The sequence below is a fragment of the Somniosus microcephalus genome, chromosome 7, assembly GCF_052327205.1.
Source record: "Somniosus microcephalus isolate GS21.2 chromosome 7, FLI_Smic_1.0, whole genome shotgun sequence".
NCBI classification, from domain to species: domain Eukaryota; kingdom Metazoa; phylum Chordata; class Chondrichthyes; order Squaliformes; family Somniosidae; genus Somniosus; species Somniosus microcephalus.
In genome coordinates, this window is record NC_140993.1 from 280,004,884 (window position 1) to 280,025,697 (window position 20,814).

Sequence of the window (20,814 nt, forward strand, 5' to 3'; positions counted from 1 at the left end):
TTGTACAGGGCCTTGGTGAGACCACACCTTGAGTATTGTGTGCCGTTTTGGTTGCCTTATCTAAGGAAGGATGTTCTTGCCATGGAGGGAGTGCAGTGAAGATTCACCAGACTGATACCTGGGATGGCAAGAATGACGTATGAGGAGAGATTGGTTCGATTGGGCTTGTATTCGCTGGAGTTAAGAAGAATGAGAGGGGATCTCATTGAAACTTATAAAATTCTAACAGGACTAGACAGACTAGATGCAGGAAGGATGTTCCCGATGGCGGGGGAGTCCAGAACCAGGGGTCACAGTCTAAAGATAAGGGGTAAGCCATTTACGACAGAGATGAGGAGGAATTATTTCACCCAGAGAGTGGTGAACCTGTGGAATTCTCTACCAAAAAGGCAGTGGAGGCCAATTCATTAAATATATTCAAGGAGTTAGATATATTTCTTAAGGCTAAAGGGATCAAGGGATATGGGGAGAAAGCAGGGACAGGGTACTGAATTTGGATGATCAGCCATGATCTCATTAAATGGCGGACCAGGCTCGAGGGGCCGAATGGCCGACTCCTGCTCCTATCTTCTACATTTCTATGTCTCAGATTATTGTCTCAAAGTTTCCCCACCACCAACGTTTGGCTGTCTAGCCTGTAGTTGAACAGGGGTGTAACATTTGTAATCCTCCAGTCCTCTGGCACGACTCCCATATCCAAGGAGGATTGGAAGATTGCTGCCAGAGCCTCTGCTATCTCCACTCTTACTTCACTCAGCAACCTAGGATGCATTCCATCCAGACAGGGTGACTTTTCTAATTTGAATACTCCGAACCTTTTAAGTACCTCCTCTTTGTAAGAACATAAGAATTAGGAGCAGGAGTAGGCCATATGGCCATTCGAGCCTGCTCCGCCATTCAATAAGATCATGGCTGATCTTCTACCTGAACTCCACTTTCCCACCCGATCCCCATATCCCTTGATTCCTCTTGGGTCCAAAAATCTATTTATCGCAGCTTTGAATATACTCAAAGACTCAGCAGCCACAGCCCTTTGGGGTAGAGAATTCCTAAGATTCACAACCCTCTGAGTGAAGAAATTCCTCCTCATCTCAGTCTTAAATGGCCGACCTCTTATCCTGAGACTATGCCCCCTAGTTCTAGACTCTCCAGCCAGGGGAAACAACCTCTCAGCATCTTACCTGTCAATCCCCTTCAGTATCTCACCATGTTTCAATGAGATCACCTCTCATTCTTCTAAACTCCAGAGTATAGGCCCAATCTACCCAATCTCTCATGGGACAACCTCTCACCCTAGGGATCAATCTAGTGAACCTTCGTTGCACCACCTCTAAAGCAAATCTGTCCTTCCTCAGATAAGGAGACCAAAACTGTGCACAGTACTATTTATCGATTTTTATCCTATCCAATTTCTCTACTACCTCCTCCTTTACTGTGACATTGACAGCATCCTCTTCTTTAGTGAAGGCAGATGCAAACTACTCATTTAGTACTTCAGCCATGCCCGCTGCTTCTACAAGATGATGTCCTTTTGGGTTTCTAATCATTCCCACCCTTCCTTTGACTACACTTTTACTATATATATGTTTATAAAACACATTTCGGTTCCCTTTTATGTTGTCCGCTAATCTATTCTCATACACTCTCTTTGTCCATCTTAAATCCCTCTTTCAGTTCTCCCCTGTACTTTTTGTATTCGGTTCTCGACTGTATTTTGAGATTGACATTTATCATAAACCTCCTTTTTTAAATTTCATTCTAATCTCTCTGGCCGCGAAATTGGATAACCCCTGAAAACGGGCGTGGGGATCGCAATGCGCAATTAACCCGCACCCGTTGCTTCTGATGCAGGCAGTAAAAAATTCAATGACCTCACATGAGTGGTCACGGTCATATGCCAAATCCCACCAACTGCACCACTAGCCTCACACACTGCTCAATGCACCACACCCCCATCACTCATCTACCAACAATCTCTAGCAATCACGACTCATACCTAACATTCATAGCTTCGCATCACTCTCACATACTTAGCAACCCTCACGCCCACATCTCACAGCTTGCACACACTGCCAGCTATTCAGCCATGACAGGCACATCACTCAAACATAGAAAAAAAATCGGAGTAGCCTGATTCAATATGATCATGGCTGATCCTTATCTCAATACCATATTCCTGCTCTCTCCCCATACCCCTTGATGCCTTTTGTGTCTAGAAATTAAAACACATTGCAACACCCTCACTGACACACTTCCCTCTCTCTTGCAGGACAAGGTGGCGCACAACCGGAGGCAGCAAGTGCTAATCTGCGGGGGACAGGCACGGCTGCCAATGTTCCCTCTAATTTTTTTTCCTGTGCAGGCCCTTTAAATTTGCTGTGCTGCTGCACATGCGCAATATCTCTTCCAGTGGCAGCAGCTGGTGAGCGGCTTGCGCGGGACCTTGCAATTGATGTGCGGCCGCGCACCTTTGAGGGAACATTGGCGGCTGCATGTCCTAACCCCCGAGGAGGAGACAGGGCTCACCATCATTGGAGCAGCCATTGCTGAGGTCATGGCCAGTGGCGTGGCTGAAACGATAGATGACAGTTCCTCATACCTAATACTCCTTCTCAGATCCCACTTCCCCCTCATCCCACAATCTCTTCTGATTTAGAAGCTGCAGATGGCATAAGCATGCACCTCCTGCTTCCCCCCCCCCCCCCCACCACCCCCCTCCCCTCACCACAACCCTACCCTTTCTCCTTTCAGAAACACAAGAACTGCAACCTGGCCAAGCAGTGGTGGAAGAGCAACGGGTGCAAGAGGAAGAAGACAGTGATGATGAAGAAACACCGTCCCTAGATCTCACACTTGCAGCATCAGCTCAGATACTGACACTGTAATTTAAATAAGAGTTTAGAGGTGGGATCTGCACGTGGTGAGTCACTGGGCAAAAGTGGCCTGCAGCCAGGGCAGGGGGAAAGGGTAGAAGGGTAGAGCAGGTGCCAGCTCACCGGAAGGTGCAGTCCCACACGAGTTCTGCTGCAGAGGACTCAGATGAGCACTTCGGTGGGGCAGGCCACAGAAGAAGGCTGATGGATATTCACAATGAAATGCTTGGTGCATTGGCAGGCCTGCCAGAAAGCCTGTGTGCAATGTCAAGGAGCATGGAGGAGTCCAGCACCAACTTGGCACAGGACTTTATGCAGAGCTTGGAGCCCATCCTTTCTAGCACGGAAGTGGTGGCCAACTCCATTAGTACACTTGTGGACCCACCCATGATGCAGCGTCTGATGGCCGATGCCTCAGCTTCCATTGCAGCACAAGCAGAAGCAACCCAATGTCTGAGGGCTGCAGTGGAAGCTCAGACTGCGCTCATGCAAGGTCAGCTTGCTGCCATCATTTCTCTGGATTCCAGTGTTCAAAGGGGCTTACAAGGTGTCATAGCAGTCCAGCAATCTGTCCTGCAACAGATTACTAGGATTGCTGAGGCACCACCCCAGGGGAGTGTCAGTGGCTCTGTGGATCACAAACCTGCTGTCCTCTCTCAGGATGACAGCAGTCATCCTCCCACCACTGCCACTCAGCCAGTGCCCTTGCTGTTGCCTGTCAGCCCAGACGGCTGCCGCCCATGCCAAGATGGTGCAGTCCGAAGCTGGGCCTTCTAGGCCCAGAGCTGCTCAAGATCGTCCTCCAAGGCCATCTGCAGTCTCACCCACTGAAAGTCAGCAGCCTTCCACCAGCCATGCTAGTCACTGTGCAGGAGCACTAGGACATGCAAAGGCACAAAGAAGACAGGCATTAAGGGAATGCACAAGGGTGATTAGTTGATGTTTGTATGGAATATGGTATAGTTTGATTTATAATTATGGTTTTGAATATTTATATTGTGTTGTTTTTATTTTTGCATTGTAGCCAAGCAGATGCAGTGATGGTCAGTAACAGAGGGAAGCTAAGGTGTGGGACTCTTGGTGAATGGGGATTTGGTGTTCACTGGTATCGCAGTCAGCTGAGTAGTTCACGGAAAGCCTGGTCAGAAATGGGCTGTCTGGGTTGCCTCCTCCCTTCCTCTTCTTCGTCCTTCTCCTCCTCCTGCTGCTCACCGTACAGCTGGTGGCAAGGACTATGCCCTTATGATGACAAGGTTGTGCAGCATACAGCAGACCACCACGAATCTTGACACATGCTCTGCCGAGTACTGCAGGGCTCCTCCACAGTGGTCCAGGCAGTGGAAGCATTGTTTCAGCACACCAACGGTCTGCTCTATCACATTTCATGTGGTAGCATGGCTTTTGTTCTATGCATGCTGTGCAGGTGTGCGTGGGTTGCGCACCGGAGTTACGAACCATGTCATCAGCCGATAGCCCTTGTCACCCAGTAGCCACTCCTTGGTTTGTTGTGGTGGCTCAAATGTGGATACATACATAGATACATACATAGATACATACATAGAAGATAGGAGCAGGAGTAGGCCATTCGGCCCTTCGTGCCTGCTCCGCCATTCGATGAGATCATGGCTGATCCTTTAATTCAGTATCCCGTCCCCGCCTTCTCTCCGTAACCCTTAACCCCTTTTGCCCGTAGAAATATATCTAATTCCCTCTTAAATATATTTAATGAGCTGGCATACACTGCCCTCTGTGGCAATGAGTTCCACAGGTTCACCACTCTCTGAGTGAAGAAATTCCCCCTCATCTCTGTCCTAAATGGTTTAGCCCTTATCCTTAAATTATGTCCTCTAGTTCTGTTCTCACCCGCCAAGGGAAACATTCCTTCTGCATCCAGTCTGTCTAGACCTGTCAGAATTTTATACACTTCTATGAGGTCCCCTCTCAATCTTCTAAACTCCAGTGTGTACATCCCTAAACTACATAGTCTCTCCTCATAGGTCATTCCCGCCATTCCTGGTATCAGCCTGGTGAATCGCCGCTGCACCCCCTCCATGGCAAGAACATCCTTCCTCAGATGAGGCGACCAAAACTGTACACAGTACTCGAGGTGTGGTCTCACCAGTGCCCTGTACAGCTGCAGCAAGATGGGACAGCTGACTGCTGCAAATTGCAGGCATCATGACTGCTGCCAGGATACCGGGCACTGACCTGCATAATTTGCAGCCTATGGCCACACATCAGCAGGACTTTGAGGGAGTGGAATTCCTTTCAGTTGAGATACATCTGAGTTGACATAGAAACATAGAAGATAGGAGCAGGAGTAGGCCATTTGGCCCATCGAGCCAATTCCACCATTTAATGAGATCATGGCTGATCATCCAAATTCAGTGCACTGTCCCTGCTTTCTCCCCATATCCCTTTAGCCTTAAGAAATATATCTAACTCCTTCTTGAATATATTTAATGAATTGGCCTCAACTGCCTTCTGTGGTAGAGAATTCCACAGGTTCACCACTCTCTGGGTGAAGAAATTCCTCATCTCAGTCCTAAATGGCTTATCCCTTATCCTTAGACTGTGACCTCTGGTTCTGGACTCCCCCGCCATCGGGAACATCCTTCCTGCATCTAGTCTGTCTAGTCCTGTTAGAATTTTATAAGTTTCAATGAGATCCCCTCTCATTCTTCTAAACTCCAGTGAATATAAGCCCAATCGACCCAATCTCTCCTCATACGTCATTCCTGCCATCCCAGGTATCAGCCTGGTGAATCTTCGCTGAACTCCTTCCATGGCAAGAACATCCTTCCTCAGATAAGGCAACCAAAACTGCACACAATACTCAAGATGTGGTCTCACCAAGGCCCTGTACAACTGCAGCAAGACATCCTAGTTCCTGTACTCAAACCCTCTCGCTACAAAGGCCAACATACCATTTGCCTTCTTAACTGCCTGCTGCACCTGCATGCTTACCTTCAGCGACTGGTGCACAAGGACACCCAGGTCTCGTTGCACTTCCCCTTTTCCCAATCTATTGCCGTGCAGATAATAATCTGCCTTCCTGTTTTTGCCACCAAAGTGGATAACCTCACATTTATCCACATTATACTGCATCTGCCATGCATCTGCCCAATCACTCAATCTGTCCAAATCATACTGGAATTTCTCTGCATCCTCCTCACAGCACACATGCCCACTCAGCTTTGTGTCGTCTGCAAACTTGGAGATATTACATCTAGTTCCCTCATCTAGATCATTAATATATATTGTGAATAGCTGGGGTCCCAGCACCGATCCCTGCGGTACCTCACCAGTCACTGCCTGCCACTCAGAAAAAGACCCGTTTATTCCAACTCTTTGCTTCCTGTCTGCCAACCAGTTCTCTATCCAAGTCAGTACCTTACCCCCAGTCCCATGTGCTTTAACGTTGCACACCAATCTCTTATGCGGGACCTTATCGAAAGTCTTCTGAAAGTCCAAATACACCACATCCACTGGTTCTCCCTTATCTATTCTACCAGTTACATCCTCAAAAAATTCCAGTAGATTAGTCAAGCATGATATACCTTTTGTAAATCCATGTTGACTTTGTCCGATCCTATCACTGTTTTCCAAGTGCTCTGCTATTACATCTTTTATAATGGACTCTAGCATTTTCCCCACTACCGATGTCAGGCTTACCGGTCTATAATTCCCCATTTTCCCTCTACCACCTTTTTTAAATAGTGGAGTTACATTAGCTACCCTCCAATCCATGGGAACTGTTCCAAAGCGACGTGCATGCTGTCAATGGCACCCTGCACCATGGGGAAGCCTGCAATCCTAGCAAAGCCATGTGCTCGCTCCGCCTGCTTCTCTCTGGCAAGGGAGAATGAAATATAGTCAGCTCTCTTTGAATAGAAAGCATCAGTGACCTCCCTTGCGCAGCAGTGGATGGCAAACTGCGAGATGTTGCAAATATCTCCAGCTCCAGCCTGGAAGTTCATGGCCACCTTCACCGCCACTGGCAATGTGGTCCTCACCCTGCTCCGAGGTTGCAGTTGCGGCTGCAGCAGGAAGCAGATTTCAGTGAGGATGTGAAGCGCAGACATCTCACACACTGTTATTGCTCCCTGAACGGATATGGCCTCTTGCTGAGAGGTCTTCTCCCCCTCCACCTCCTCCCTCTTCTAGCAGCTAGCCCTGCTCTGCATGCCCTCTGCTCATTCTCCAAGTCATGCTGTATTCCAAGAGGAATTCCTACTAGTGCACCTAAGTCTGGGAGAAAATATTTTGTGGAGAAGCCTTGAAGTCAGGAGAAAGTCCTTCAGCACCTGCCACACCACTGCTTGTAGTCTTTAGCAACTTTAAAGAACTCTAGAAAGCACCAAACACTTGTACAATCATTGCAACAGCCAGTAGAAATCAATCAAGGGATCATCATCTACAGCCTGGAAGTAGATGATGATCCCTTTAAATAACACTGGCGGGGAGTCCTTCCTGCTGCTGAACGTGTGTTCAGCAGTGCGTGATTAAGAGGCGTCATTAGCTGGAACACCGAGCTCAAAAATGGCAGCGCTGGTGTCAAATCAGTGTTACATGCTGATTGACGTCATGATCTGCCGACTCTGCATACTTTTGGTGGATGCTCACTGCGTGCGCGCTAACATGTTCCCCAATATGGCGTCCAGCATGACTCGCACCAGAAGTGCGCGCGCGCAACGCAGATGACAATTTGGACCTCTAAGGCCGCCCATTTTCCAAATTTTACACCTTCTATCTTTAGTCAGGGAGCACTAGCTTTGGATGCCCTTCCTTTCACCCTTATGGGAATTTGTCTAGTCTGTACCCAAGCTCTCTCGTCTTTGAAGGCCTCCCATTGCTCATTTACTGCTTTACCTGCCAATTTTTGATTTCAATCCACCTGGGCCAGATCCCCTTACAACTCACTTAAATTAGCCCTCCTCCAGTTGAGTATTTTCACACACAATTGTTCCTAGTTCTTTTTCATAACTACTCTAAACCTAATGATATTGTGATCACTTGTTTCCAAATGCTTCCCCACTGAAACGTGCTCTATGTGCCTCACTTCATTCACCTGAACTAGAGCCAGCACTGCTTCCTTCCTCGTTGCATTGGAAACATACTGATCACGAAAGTTCTCTTGTACACAGTTCATGAATTCCTACCCCTCTTTGCCCTTTACACTCTTACTATCCTAGTCTATATTAGGATAATTGAAGTCCCCCGTTATCACTACTCTATAGTTCTTGCAACTTTCTGCAATTTACCTACAAATTTGCTCCTCTATCTCCTTCCCACTATTTTTGGCCTATAATATACACCCAGTAGTGTAATAGTTCCTCTATTGTTCCTTAATTCTAACCAAATAGTTGCTGTCTTTGAGGGCTGCAATAGTATCTCTGATCAATACTGCCACCAATGTTTGCTGTAATTTTTTTGGGGGCCACTCAGCCCCTTTAACGGGCTGCACAGCCCATTCAAATGTCCACGCATGCGCGGTTTTTACAATTTAAAAGCTGGTTCGCCGGCTATGCGGGACCCCTGGAGCGCAGCAGGGCCGACTTAAAGGGAACATTGACTGCCACCACGCCCCGCCATTCCATTTTTTCCATTCCTATCTTTCCTGAATACCTTGCAGTCAGGAATATTAAGTTCCCAATCCTCCCCTTGTTTGAGACAGGTCTTCACTATTACCACGATATCGTAATCCCATGTGGCAATTTGTGCCTGCAGCTCACCAACATCATGTACCACACTCCATGCATTTACACACGTGCACTCCAAACCCATCTTAGTCTGCCTCGCATTTCTCCCGTCTCATCCCTCGTATATCGGAACTACTCTACATTGTCTGGAGCCGTGTCACAGCTAACAGCAGATACCCTCTCTCAGAAACGGGACAGATACTCTCACAGCACGAATGACATGCTATCCTTGTGCTTGGTGATTATGACCATCTGCGACAATTAAAACTCTACGCAGTGTGTGGCAATTTGTAGCCATGGGTCAGATACACTCTCACTGAGGCAGACACGCTCTGACTCGCCGGCTGGGGAGAGATACTCTCTCATGAAGGGAAGAGTAAATATCCTCTCATTTCGGCAGATACACTTTCACTGGGGGTAAATAGCTTTTCACTGGAGATAGAGAACGCCTCACTGGGACACAATATTACTGGCAGGGCAAATAGCCTCTCCAGGACATATAAAAATTTCACGAGGGCATATAACCCTCACTGGGATAGATACCCCCTCACTGACGGGGCGGGTACCACTCACTGGGGGAGGGACAGATACCCACTCACCAGGAGAGGGGGGGGGAGATCAGGTACCCTCTAACTGGGGGGGGCAGATACCCTCTCACCGGGGAGGGGGCAGATACCCTCTCACCGGGGAGGGGGCAGATACCCTCTCACCGGGGGGGGGCAGATACCCTCTCACGGGGGGGGGGGGGGCACAAACCCTCTCACTGGGGGGGGGGGGCAGATACCCTCTCACTGGGGGGGGCAGATACCCTCTCACTGGGGAGGGGGCAGATACCCTCTCACTGGGGGGGGGGGCAGATACCCTCTCACTGGGGGGACAGATGCCCTCTCACTGGGGGGGCAGATGCCCTCTCACTGAGGGGGGCAGATGCCCTCTCACTGAGGGGGGCAGAATGCCTATCGCTGGGGGGGGCAGAATGCCTCTCACTGGGGGGGGCAGATACCCTCTCACTGTGGGGGGCAGATACCCTCTCACTGTGGGGGGCAGATACCACCTCACTGGGGGGGGGGCAGATACCCCCTCACTGGGGGGGGGGCAGATACCCTCGGGGGGGGGCAGATACCCTCTCACTGGGGAGGGGGCAGACACCCTCTCACTGGGCAATGGGCAGACACCCTCTCACTGGGGAGGGGGCAGATACCCTCTCACTGGGGAGGGGGGCAGATACCCTCTCACTGGGGTGGGCAGAATGCCTCTCACTAGGGGGGGCAGAATGCCTCTCACTGGGGGGGGGGGCAGAATGCCTCTCACTGGGGGGGGGCAGAATGCCTCTCACTGGGGGGGGGCAGAATGCCTCTCACTGGGGGGGGGGCAGAATGCCTCTCACTGGGGGGGGGGGGCAGAATGCCTCTCACTGGGGGGGGGCAGAATGCCTCTCACTGGGGGGGGGGGCAGAATGCCTCTCACTGGGGGGGGGGCAGAATGCCTCTCACTGGGGGGGGGGCAGAATGCCTCTCACTGGGGGGGGGCAGAATGCCTCTCACTGGGGGGGGGCAGAATGCCTCTCACTGGGGGGGGCAGAATGCCTCTCACTGGGGGGGGGGCAGAATGCCTCTCACTGGGGGGGGGGCAGAATGCCTCTCACTGGGGGGGGGCAGAATGCCTCTCACTGGGGGGGGGGGCAGAATGCCTCTCACTGGGGGGGGCAGAATGCCTCTCACTGGGGGGGGCAGAATGCCTCTCACTGGGGGGGGCAGAATGCCTCTCACTGGGGGGGGCAGAATGCCTCTCACTGGGGGGGGCAGAATGCCTCTCACTGGGGGGGGCAGAATGCCTCTCACTGGGGGGGGCAGAATGCCTCTCACTGGGGGGGGGCAGAATGCCTCTCACTGGGGGGGGCAGAATGCCTCTCACTGGGGGGGGCAGAATGCCTCTCACAGGGGGGGGCAGAATGCCTCTCACTGGGGGGGGGCAGAATGCCTCTCACTGGGGGGGGGATACCCTCTCACTGGGGGGGGGGATACCCTCTCACTGGGGGGGGGATACCCTCTCACTGGGGGGGGGGATACCCTCTCACTGGGGGGGGGGATACCCTCTCACTGGGGGGGGGATACCCTCTCACTGGGGGGGGGGATACCCTCTCACTGGGGGGGGGATACCCTCTCACTGGGGGGGGGATACCCTCTCACTGGGGGGGGGTATACCCTCTCACTGGGGGGGGGATACCCTCTCACTGGGGGGGGGATACCCTCTCACTGGGGTGGGGGGGATACCCTCTCACTGGGGGGGGGATACCCTCTCACTGGGGGGGGGATACCCTCTCACTGGGGGGGGGATACCCTCTCACTGGGGGGGGGATACCCTCTCACTGGGGGGGGGGATACCCTCTCACTGGGGGGGGGGGATACCCTCTCACTGGGGGGGGGGAGATACCCTCTCACTGGGGGGGGGATACCCTCTCACTGGGGGGGGGGAGATACCCTCTCACTGAGGGGGGGGATACCCTCTCACTGGGGGGGGGATACCCTCTCACTGGGGGGGGGATACCCTCTCACTGGGGTGGGGGATACCCTCTCACTGGGGGGGGGATACCCTCTCACGGGGGGGGGATACCCTCTCACTGGGGGGGGGATACCCTCTCACTGGGGGGGGATACCCTCTCACTGGGGGGGGGATACCCTCTCACTGGGGGGGGGATACCCTCTCACTGGGGGGGGATACCCTCTCACTGGGGGGGGGATACCCTCTCACTGGGGGGGGATACCCTCTCACTGGGGGGGGGATACCCTCTCACTGGGGGGGGATACCCTCTCACTGGGGGGGGGATACCCTCTCACTGGGGGGGGATACCCTCTCACTGGGGGGGGGGGATACCCTCTCACTGGGGGGGGGGGATACCCTCTCACTGGGGGGGGGGATACCCTCTCACTGGGGGGGGGGATACCCTCTCACTGGGGGGGGGATACCCTCTCACTGGGGGGGGGGGATACCCTCTCACTGGGGGGGGGGGATACCCTCTCACTGGGGGGGGGATACCCTCTCACTGGGGGGGGGATACCCTCTCACTGGGGGGGGGGATACCCTCTCACTGGGGGGGGTGGGGGAGATACCCTCTCACTGGGGGGGGTGGGGGAGATACCCTCTCACTGGGGGGGGGATACCCTCTCACTGGGGGGGTGGGGGGGGGTTTCCCTCTCACTGGGGGGGGAATACCCTCTCACTGGGGGGGGAGATACCCTCTCACTGGGGGGGGGATACCCTCTCACTGGGGGGGGGGATACCCTCTCACTGGGGGGGGGATACCCTCTCACTGGGGGGGGGGATACCCTCTCACTGGGGGGGGGGGGGATACCCTCTCAATACAATACAATACAAATCGCTTTATTGGCATGATAAGGTACATCTTATGTTGCCAAAGCATCAAAATACATTTATGGTTGAACACATAAACGCGGTTCCATTCATACAGTGTATAAACAGGTATATCCCTGAGTTTATAAATATATTTTCGCCTTGTTTATATATACTCTTGTCTTAGTTTACTGGTTGTCCCTCTGTTCATGGCAAGCTGTGACATAGTGTGCCGCCAGTGTTACACAGCTTCTCTCCTCCCCCAGTAGGAATGGGAGTTTTTGGTTGTCAGTCAGATTTCTGAATTCAGGGCATATTTGTGAGAATTTTTGATAGAAATTCTCTCTGATGCCCTGATATTTTCCACAGGCTGTGAGGAAGTGCATCTCTGTCTCAACTACTCCCTGACTGCAGTGAGAGCATATCCTGTCTTCTCTTGGCAGCCTGGTCTGCCTGTGTCTGCCTTTTTCGATCGCTAGGCTATGTTCGCTAAGTCTGTACCTTGTCAAGGTTCTTCTCAGTTTGTTATCCTTTACCATGGTCAGGTAATCAGCTATGTTGTATTGTCTGTTTAGGGCCAAGTAGCAATTGAGTTTGCTTTGGGTTTTTGTTGTTTCTGCCCAATATGACAGATATTTTTCCTTTTGCTTAGCGAACGATTGTGTTGGGTCGAATTCTTTGTGTTACCCTGTCGCTGTCCTGGGACTGGTTATTGTTAGTATTGTTATTAGTTACTTTATTGAGTCCCAGGACTAGTTGACTGAGGGTATTCTTCTTTATGGTCAGCTCTTGGCATTTCAGGGCGTCGTAGTGATAGCATTGGGGGTTGCTCATTTGTAGGTGATTCCAAAATTTGGTGGCTCTTTTTTGGATAGTGATTATTAATGGGTATTGGCCTAGTTCCGCCCTGCATGCGTTGTTTACTGTTTTCCTTTGAGTCCGGAGGATACTTTTACAGAATTCCGCATGTAGGATCTCAATTGGGTGTTTGTCCCATTTTGCAAAATCTTGTTGTGTTAGTGGTCCCCAGACCTCACTGCCATCGGGTGCAATTGGTTCAATTACTGATTTGAAAATTTTGAGCCAAATGCTAATTGGGATTTCTATTTGGATTGATTTTTTGATGGCATAGAAAGCCCTTCTTGCTTTCTCTTTCAGTTCATTCACAGCCAGTTTGAAGTTTCCCGTAGAACTGATTTTTAAGCCCAAGTATGTGTAGTGAGTGGTTTGTTCAATTTTGGTTGTTCCTACTGTGAAATTTATTGTGGGTCCATGTTGTTTGGATCTTTGCTGGAACACAAGGACTTTGGTTTTTTGGGGATTTATTGTCAGGGCCCAAGTCTGGCAGTACGACTCCAGCAGGTCCAGGTTCTGCTGTAGACCCTCCTTAGTTGGTGACAGCAGAACCAGGTCGTCGGCATAGAGGAGGAATTTAACCTTGGATTCATATAGGGTGAGGCCGGGTGCTGTAGATTGTTCAAGTAGTTTTGCCAATCCATTAATGTAAATATTAAAGAGTGTCGGTGAGATTGGCGAGCCCTGCGTCACCCCCCGCCCCTGTGGGAAGTATTTTGTTTGTCTCCAATTTTAACTGCACATTTATTGTTTGTATACATTGATTTAATTACATCATATGTTTTACCTCCTACCCCGCTTTCGATAAGTTTCAGGAATAAACCGTCATGCCAGATGGAGTCGAAAGCCTTCTGGAAATCTACAAAGCATGCGTAGATTTTGCTTTTGTTATGGTGAACGTGTTTGTCAATTAGGGTCTGTAGGGTGAAGATATGATCGGATGTTCTATAGTTTGGCAGGAATCCAATTTGGCTTTTACTCAAGACATTGTGCTCTTCAAGGAAGTTTATAAGTCTTTTGTTTATGATGCTACAGAATACCTTCCCCAGGTTACTGTTTACACAGATGCCTCGATAGTTGTTTGGGTCGATTTTGTCCCCACTTTTGTATATGGGTGTTATGAGTCCTTTGTTCCAGATGTCAGGGAAATAACCGACACTCAGAACCAAGTTGAAGAGTTTTAGGATAGCCAGTTTCAGTTTGTCGTCTGCGTGTTTAATCATCTCGTTTAGTATGCCGTCTGTCCCGCAAGCTTTTCCTGGTCGCAGGTCCTTGAGTTTTTCAAGAAGTTCTTTTTCTGTTATTATGGCGTCTAGCGGGTTTTGGTTATCTTTTATGGCCATTTCAAGCTTTTCCAGTTTTTTGCGTATTTGGTGTTGCTCTGGTCTTAGTGTGTTTTTCTGGTATAATTTTTCAAAGTGGTTTACCCATGTGTCCCCATTTTGAATGGACAAATCGTCGTGTTGTTTTTTGTGTAGTGTTTTCAAGTTGTCCCAGAAACAATTCGACTCAATGGATTCCTCCATGGAGCTGAGTGTATTCTTAATAAATTGCTCTTTTTTGGTCCTGAGTGTGTTTCTGTATTGTGTTAGCGTCTGACAATAAGTAAGGCGTAATTCCTCGTTTTCTGGATGTCTGTGTTTTTGGTTTGATAGTTTTCTAAGTTTTTTCCTCATGTTATGGCAATCATGGTCAAACCATTTTTCATAGTTTTTTGTTTTGGGTTTGTTCTTGCGAGCTTTCAAGTTTGCATTTGTTGCCAAATTATCAAAAATATTGTTTAGTTTACTAACTGCCCGGTTTACGCCTTCTTTATTGTGAGTGTATATGTTATCCAGAAAGGTGTCTAAGAGAGCTTGAGTTGATGCATTGCTAATTGTTTTCTGGTATTTTTCCGTGTCGTTTTTGGCCCATCTGTACGATTTTTTGGTGTTGTACAGTTTACTGGGTTGTGTTTCTATGTTGTTTGTTTCTGTCTTTTTGAGAAACATAGTAATTTGGCTGTGATCTGACAGTGTTGTTTGTGGTTTGACTGTGAATGCTCTGAAAGAGGATGGGTCCAAGTCTGTAATCATATAGTCTACTGTGCTGCAGCCAAGAGGTGAGCAGTAGGTCAATCTTCCTAGGAGGTCTCCTATGAACCTACCATTGACAATGTACAGACCCAGGTTTCGACAGAGCTGTAGTAGCTGTTTACCGTTGGTATTTGACTGCTTGTCGCAGTTATGCCTGTATGGAAGGGAAGGGATGTCAAAGTGGTTATTCCCGAATACGTAATTGTTTCCCTGATTATTGGTGAAGTCTGGTTCTTCGCCCGTTCTTGAATTGAGGTCCCCACAGATCAACACGTTCCCCTGGGCCTGGTATTGGATAATTTCCCCCTCCATGTTGGAGAAGGTGTCCTCTTTGTAGTACGGGGAATCGATTGGAGGGATATAAAGTGCGCAAATGTAAACATCTTGGGTGTTTGAGATAATCTCCCTCTCAAGTTTGAGCCACATATGGTTTTCGCCCTTTTTTATAAATTTGATGTAATTCTTAAGTTCTGTTTTAAACCAGATCAGTATGCCTCCGGAGTCTCTGCCTTGGGTTACACTTGGTAATTTATTGGAGGGGACCACTAGCTCAGTGTACCCTTGGGGACAGCTGGTGTGTCCTTTTCCTTTATACCAAGTTTCCTGTAAAATGATAATATCTAGATCTTTAGTTTCCTCTATGAACTCTGGGGTCCTACTCTTCACTTCTCGCACTGAAGAGCGTAGACCTTGGATATTCCAGGTCGAAATATATAAGGATTTCATGTTAAGTTTTATCTTTTTCTATGATAGGTTAAAGAGTGGTACGTGTTTGTCGTGTCTAAGTGTGGGGAAAAAAAGATCACCCCAGTTGTCTACAAAAGTTAATACAATTTGGTTACAGTTCTTTCTATTAATTAGTCCTTGATCTGGGGGGGGGGGGGGATACCCTCTCACTGGGGGGGGGGATACCCTCTCACTGGGGGGGGGGAGATACCCTCTCACTGGGGGGGGGGGAGATACCCTCTCACTGGGGGGGGGGGGGGGAGATACCCTCTCACTGGGGGGGGGGGGGAGATACCCTCTCACTGGGGGGGGGGGGAGATACCCTCTCACTGGGGGGGGGATACCCTCTCACTGGGGGGGGGGATACCCTCTCACTGGGGGGGGGGGGGGGAGATACCCTCTCACTGGGGGGGGGCAGATACTCTCTCACTGGGGGGGACAGAAAGCCTCTCATTGGGGGCGGGCAGATACCCTCTCACTGGGGGGGGGGGCAGATACCCTCTCACTGGGGGGGGCAGAAACCCTCTCACTGGGGGGGGGGGGCAGAAACCCTCTCACTGGGGGGGGGGGGCAGATACCCTCTCACTGGGGTGGGGGGGCAGATACCCTCTCACTGGGGGGGGCAGATACCCTCTCACTGGGGGGGGGCAGATACCCTCTCACTGGGGGGGGGCAGATACCCTCTCACTGGGGGGGGGCAGATACCCTCTCACTGGGGGGGGCAGATACCCTCTCACTGGGGGGGGCAGATACCCTCTCACTGGGGGGGGGCAGATACCCTCTCACTGGGGGGGGGCAGATACCCTCTCACTGGGGGGGGGGGCAGATACCCTCTCACTGGGGGGGGGGGGGGATACCCTCTCACTGGGGGGGGGGGGAGATACCCTCTCACTGGGGGGGGGGGGAGATACCCTCTCACTGGGGGGGGGGGAGATACCCTCTCACTGGGGGGGGGGGGGAGATACCCTCTCACTGGGGGGGGGGGGGGGGAGATACCCTCTCACTGGGGGGGGGGATACCCTCTCACTGGGGGGGGGGATACCCTCTCACTGGGGGGGGGGGGGGAGATACCCTCTCACTGGGGGGGGGCAGATACTCTCTCACTGGGGGGGACAGAAAGCCTCTCATTGGGGGCGGGCAGATACCCTCTCACTGGGGGGGGGGGCAGATACCCTCTCACTGGGGGGGGCAGAAACCCTCTCACTGGGGGGGGGGGGCAGATACCCTCTCACTGGGGTGGGGGGGCAGATACCCTCTCACTGGGGGGGGCAGATACCCTCTCACTGGGGGGGGGGCAGATACCCTCTCACTGGGGGGGGGCAGATACCCTCTCACTGGGGGGGGGCAGATACCCTCTCACTGGGGGGGGCAGATACCCTCTCACTGGGGGGGGGCAGATACCCTCTCACTGGGGGGGGGCAGATACCCTCTCACTGGGGGGGGGCAGATACCCTCTCACTGGGGGGGGGGGCAGATACCCTCTCACTGGGGGGGGGGGCAGATACCCTCTCACTGGGGGGGGGGCAGATACCCTCTCACTGGGGGGGGGGCAGATACCCTCTCACTGGGGGGGGGGCAGATACCCTCTCACTGGGGGGGGGGGCAGATACCCTCTCACTGGGGGGGGGCAGATACCCTCTCACTGGGGGGGGGGGGGGAGATACCCTCTCACTGGGGGGGGCAGATACCCTCTCACTGGGGGGGGCAGATACCCTCTCACTGGGGGGGGCAGATACCCTCTCACTGGGGGGGGCAGATACCCTCTCACTGGGGGGGGCAGATACCCTCTCACTGGGGGGGGCAGATACCCTCTCACTGGGGGGGGCAGATACCCTCTCACTGGGGGGGGCAGATACCCTCTCACTGGGGGGGGCAGATACCCTCTCACTGGGGGGGGCAGATACCCTCTCACTGGGGGGGGCAGATACCCTCTCACTGGGGGGGGGGGGCAGATACCCTCTCACTGGGGGGGGGGCAGATTCCCTCTCACTGGGGAGGGGGGGCAGATACCCTCTCACTGGGGGGGGGCAGGTGCCCTCTCACGGTGGGGGCAGGTACCCTCTCACGGGGGGGGGCAGGTACCCTCTCACTGGGGGGGGCAGGTACCCTCTCACTGGGGGGGGCAGGTACCCTCTCACTGGGGGGGGCAGGTACCCTCTCACTGGGGGAGGCAGGTACCCTCTCACTGGGGGGGGCAGGTACCCTCTCACTGGGGCAGGGGGGAGGTACCTTCTCACTGGGGGAGGGGGGTACCCTCTCACTGGGGGGGGCAGGTACCCTCTCACTGGGGCAGGGGGGAGGTACCTTCTCACTGGGGGAGGGGGGTACCCTCTCACTGGGGGGGGCAGGTACCCTCTCACTGGGGCAGGGGGGAGGTACCTTCTCACTAGGGGTCGGGGGGGGGGCAGACCCCGGTCTGCCGGCCGCACAGTCCCCGGGCTCCCGGCCCTACCTGTGTGAGCCCCGCTCAGCCACCGCCAGCCCCAGCCCGCAGCCGCGGGTAAACGCAGCATCTTCTGTCCGGAAATGAGTCACATTCATCCCGCTCCCGGGCTACCGCACACCGGAAAGGTGCACCGCTCAAACCGCACCGCGCAGAGAGAGAGGGACAGAGAAATAGAAAGAGGGAATTGGGGTGGGTGAGAGGGAGAGAGAGATTGAGGCAGAGACTGGGGAGAGAGAGAGACAGTGACTGAGGGGAGGGAGAGAGACTCGGCGAGAAAGATACTGGGGGAGAGAGAGAGTCTGGGGGAGAGAGAGAGAGACTGAGGAGAGGGAATGAGAGAGTCTGGGGGAGAGAGAGAGAGAGAGAGAGACTGAGGAGAGAGAGAGCCTGGGACCAACATTGCCGTCCAAACACCAATCCGAGTGAACCAAATCATTAAACAATGCAAAGAAACCTACCTGGAACATTGGAACAAAATAACCAAAAGCCAAAGCAGATTAGAATGTTACCGGGCCCTAAAAAGAGAATATAAACTGGCAGACTATCTCTCGACCATCAGAGACACAAAACAGAGACAGACCCTCACCAGGTACAGACTAAGCAACCACCAACTGGCAATTGAAAAAGGAAGATACAAGAAATCCTGGCAGCCTAGAGAGAATAGAATATGTGATCAATGTCTGGCCAGCGAGGTTGAGACAGAGATGCATTTCCTCCTAAAATGTGAAAAATTCAACACATCAAGAAACATATTATTTGACAAGCTCAGCCAAACAACCCCAGATTTCAAGGAATTGGATGACCTGTCAAAATTAAGATTAGTCCTGGGAGAAGGAGACAGACCATACCTTGGTGCCAAATATGTAACAACATGTCACAACCTGAGGACTGTTTAAAATTAATACTGAATGTACCCAATGATGTACAAAGACTGTTTAAATTAATATTGTTTAAAGTAATATTGTATGTACCCAACGAAGGTCAAAATTGTTTGACACCTACAGAATGTTGGAAAACTGTACTTTTTGTTATGTAAGCTTTGGCAATATGGTTCCCTGTAAACTTTCATGCCAATAAAGCATTTGAATTGAATTGAATTGAAATTGAGAGACTGAGGAGAGAGAGTATAAAAACAGAAAATGCTGGAAATGCTCAGCAGGTCAGACAGCATCTGTGGAGAGAGAAACAGAGTTAACGTTTCATAAGAACATAAGAAATAGGAGCAGGAGTAGGCCATTCGGCCCTTCGAGCCTGCCCCGCCAATCAATGAGATCATGGCTGATCTTCTGCCTCATCTCCATTCACCAGCCTTATTGCCATATCGTTTGATGCCCTTAATAGTCAGAAATCTTTCAACTTCTGTTTCGAATATACCCAATGACTGAGCCTCCACAGCCCTCTGGGGTAGAGAATTCCAAAGATTCACCAGCCTCTGTGTGAAGAAATTTATTCTCAGCTCAGTCCTGAATGGGCTACCCCTTATCTTGAGGCTGTGGCCCCTGGTTCTAGACTCCCCAGCCAAGGGAAACATTCTCCCAGCATCCACCCTATCAAGCCCTGTAATAATTTTGTATGCTTTAATGAGATCCCCTCTCATTCTTCTGAATTCAAGAGAATACAGGCCTAGTTTACTCAATCTCTTCTCATATGACAGTCCCGCCATCTCAGGAATCAATCTCGTGAACCTTCGTTGCACTCCCTCTACAGCAAGTATATCCTTCCTTAGGTAAGGAGGCCAAAATTGTACACAGTACTCCAGGTGTGGTCTGACCAAGGCCCTATATAATTGGAGTAAGACTTCTTTACTCCTGTACTCAAATCCTCTTGTAATGAAGGCCAGCATACCATTTTCCTTCCTAATGGCTTGCTGCACCTGCACATTCACTTTCAGTGACTCATGTACAAGGACACCCAGGTCCGTTTGAGCATCTGCATTCCCCAATCTTTCACCACTTAGGAAATACGCTGCCTTTCTGTTTTTTCTACCAAAGTGGATAACTTCACATTTATCCACATTATATTCCATTTGCCATGTTCTCGCCCACTCAGTGAGTCTGTCGAGATTCCCTTGAAGCCTCTTCACATCCTCTTCGCAACTGACACTGCCACCTAGCTTTGTATCATCAGTAAATTTGGAAATGTTACATTTAGTCCCCTCATCCAAATCATTGATATAGATTGTGAATAGCTGGGCCCAAGCACCGATCCTTGCGGTACCCCACTAGTCACAGCCTGCCATCCTGAAAAAGACCCGTTTATCCCTACTCTTTGTTTTCTGTCTGTTAACCAATTCTCAATCCATGCTGGTATATTACCCCCAATTCCATGTGCCCTAATTTTGTTCACCAACCTCGTGTGGGACCTTATCGAAGGCCTTCTGAAAATCCAGATACACCACATCTACCGGTTCCCCTTTGTCTACTCCACTAGTTACATCCTCAAAGAACTCCAATAGGTTTGTCAAACAGGATTTCCCTTTCATAAATCCATGTTGACTCTGCCCAATCTAACTATTAGTTTCTAAGTACCCAGTTATTGCAACCTTTATAATAGATTCTAGCATTTTCCCAAGTACTGATGTGAGGCTAACTGAGTGCGGTTTGGACAGAGTGCTGTGAGTTGGATGAGTCGGTGCTAGGTGAGGAGTGGAAGGAGGAGCTCCCTTGCTTTGCCTTTGTTTTTCCTAACTTTTCACCCTGTAGGAAGAGGCCTGTGTCGGGAGCAGCAGGAGAGTACAGTGAGTATTTAAACTCACTTTCGCGGGTTTTTTCAGAGGCTTACTAATC

At 51.2% G+C, this 20,814-nt stretch overlaps 1 protein-coding gene across 1 annotated transcript in view; it reads right to left on the reverse strand.

The window, feature by feature from the left end:
- Positions 1-18,173, reverse strand: part of sugct (succinyl-CoA:glutarate-CoA transferase) — a 996,627-nt gene extending 978,454 nt beyond the window's left edge. Inside the window, exon 1 of the mRNA XM_085993900.1 lies at positions 18,035-18,173. Coding sequence (XP_085850026.1) covers positions 18,035-18,095 — 61 coding nt within the window. The 5' untranslated portion in view covers positions 18,096-18,173. The remainder of the gene's footprint in view (positions 1-18,034) is intronic.
- Between the last annotated feature and the right edge of the window lie 2,641 nt (positions 18,174-20,814).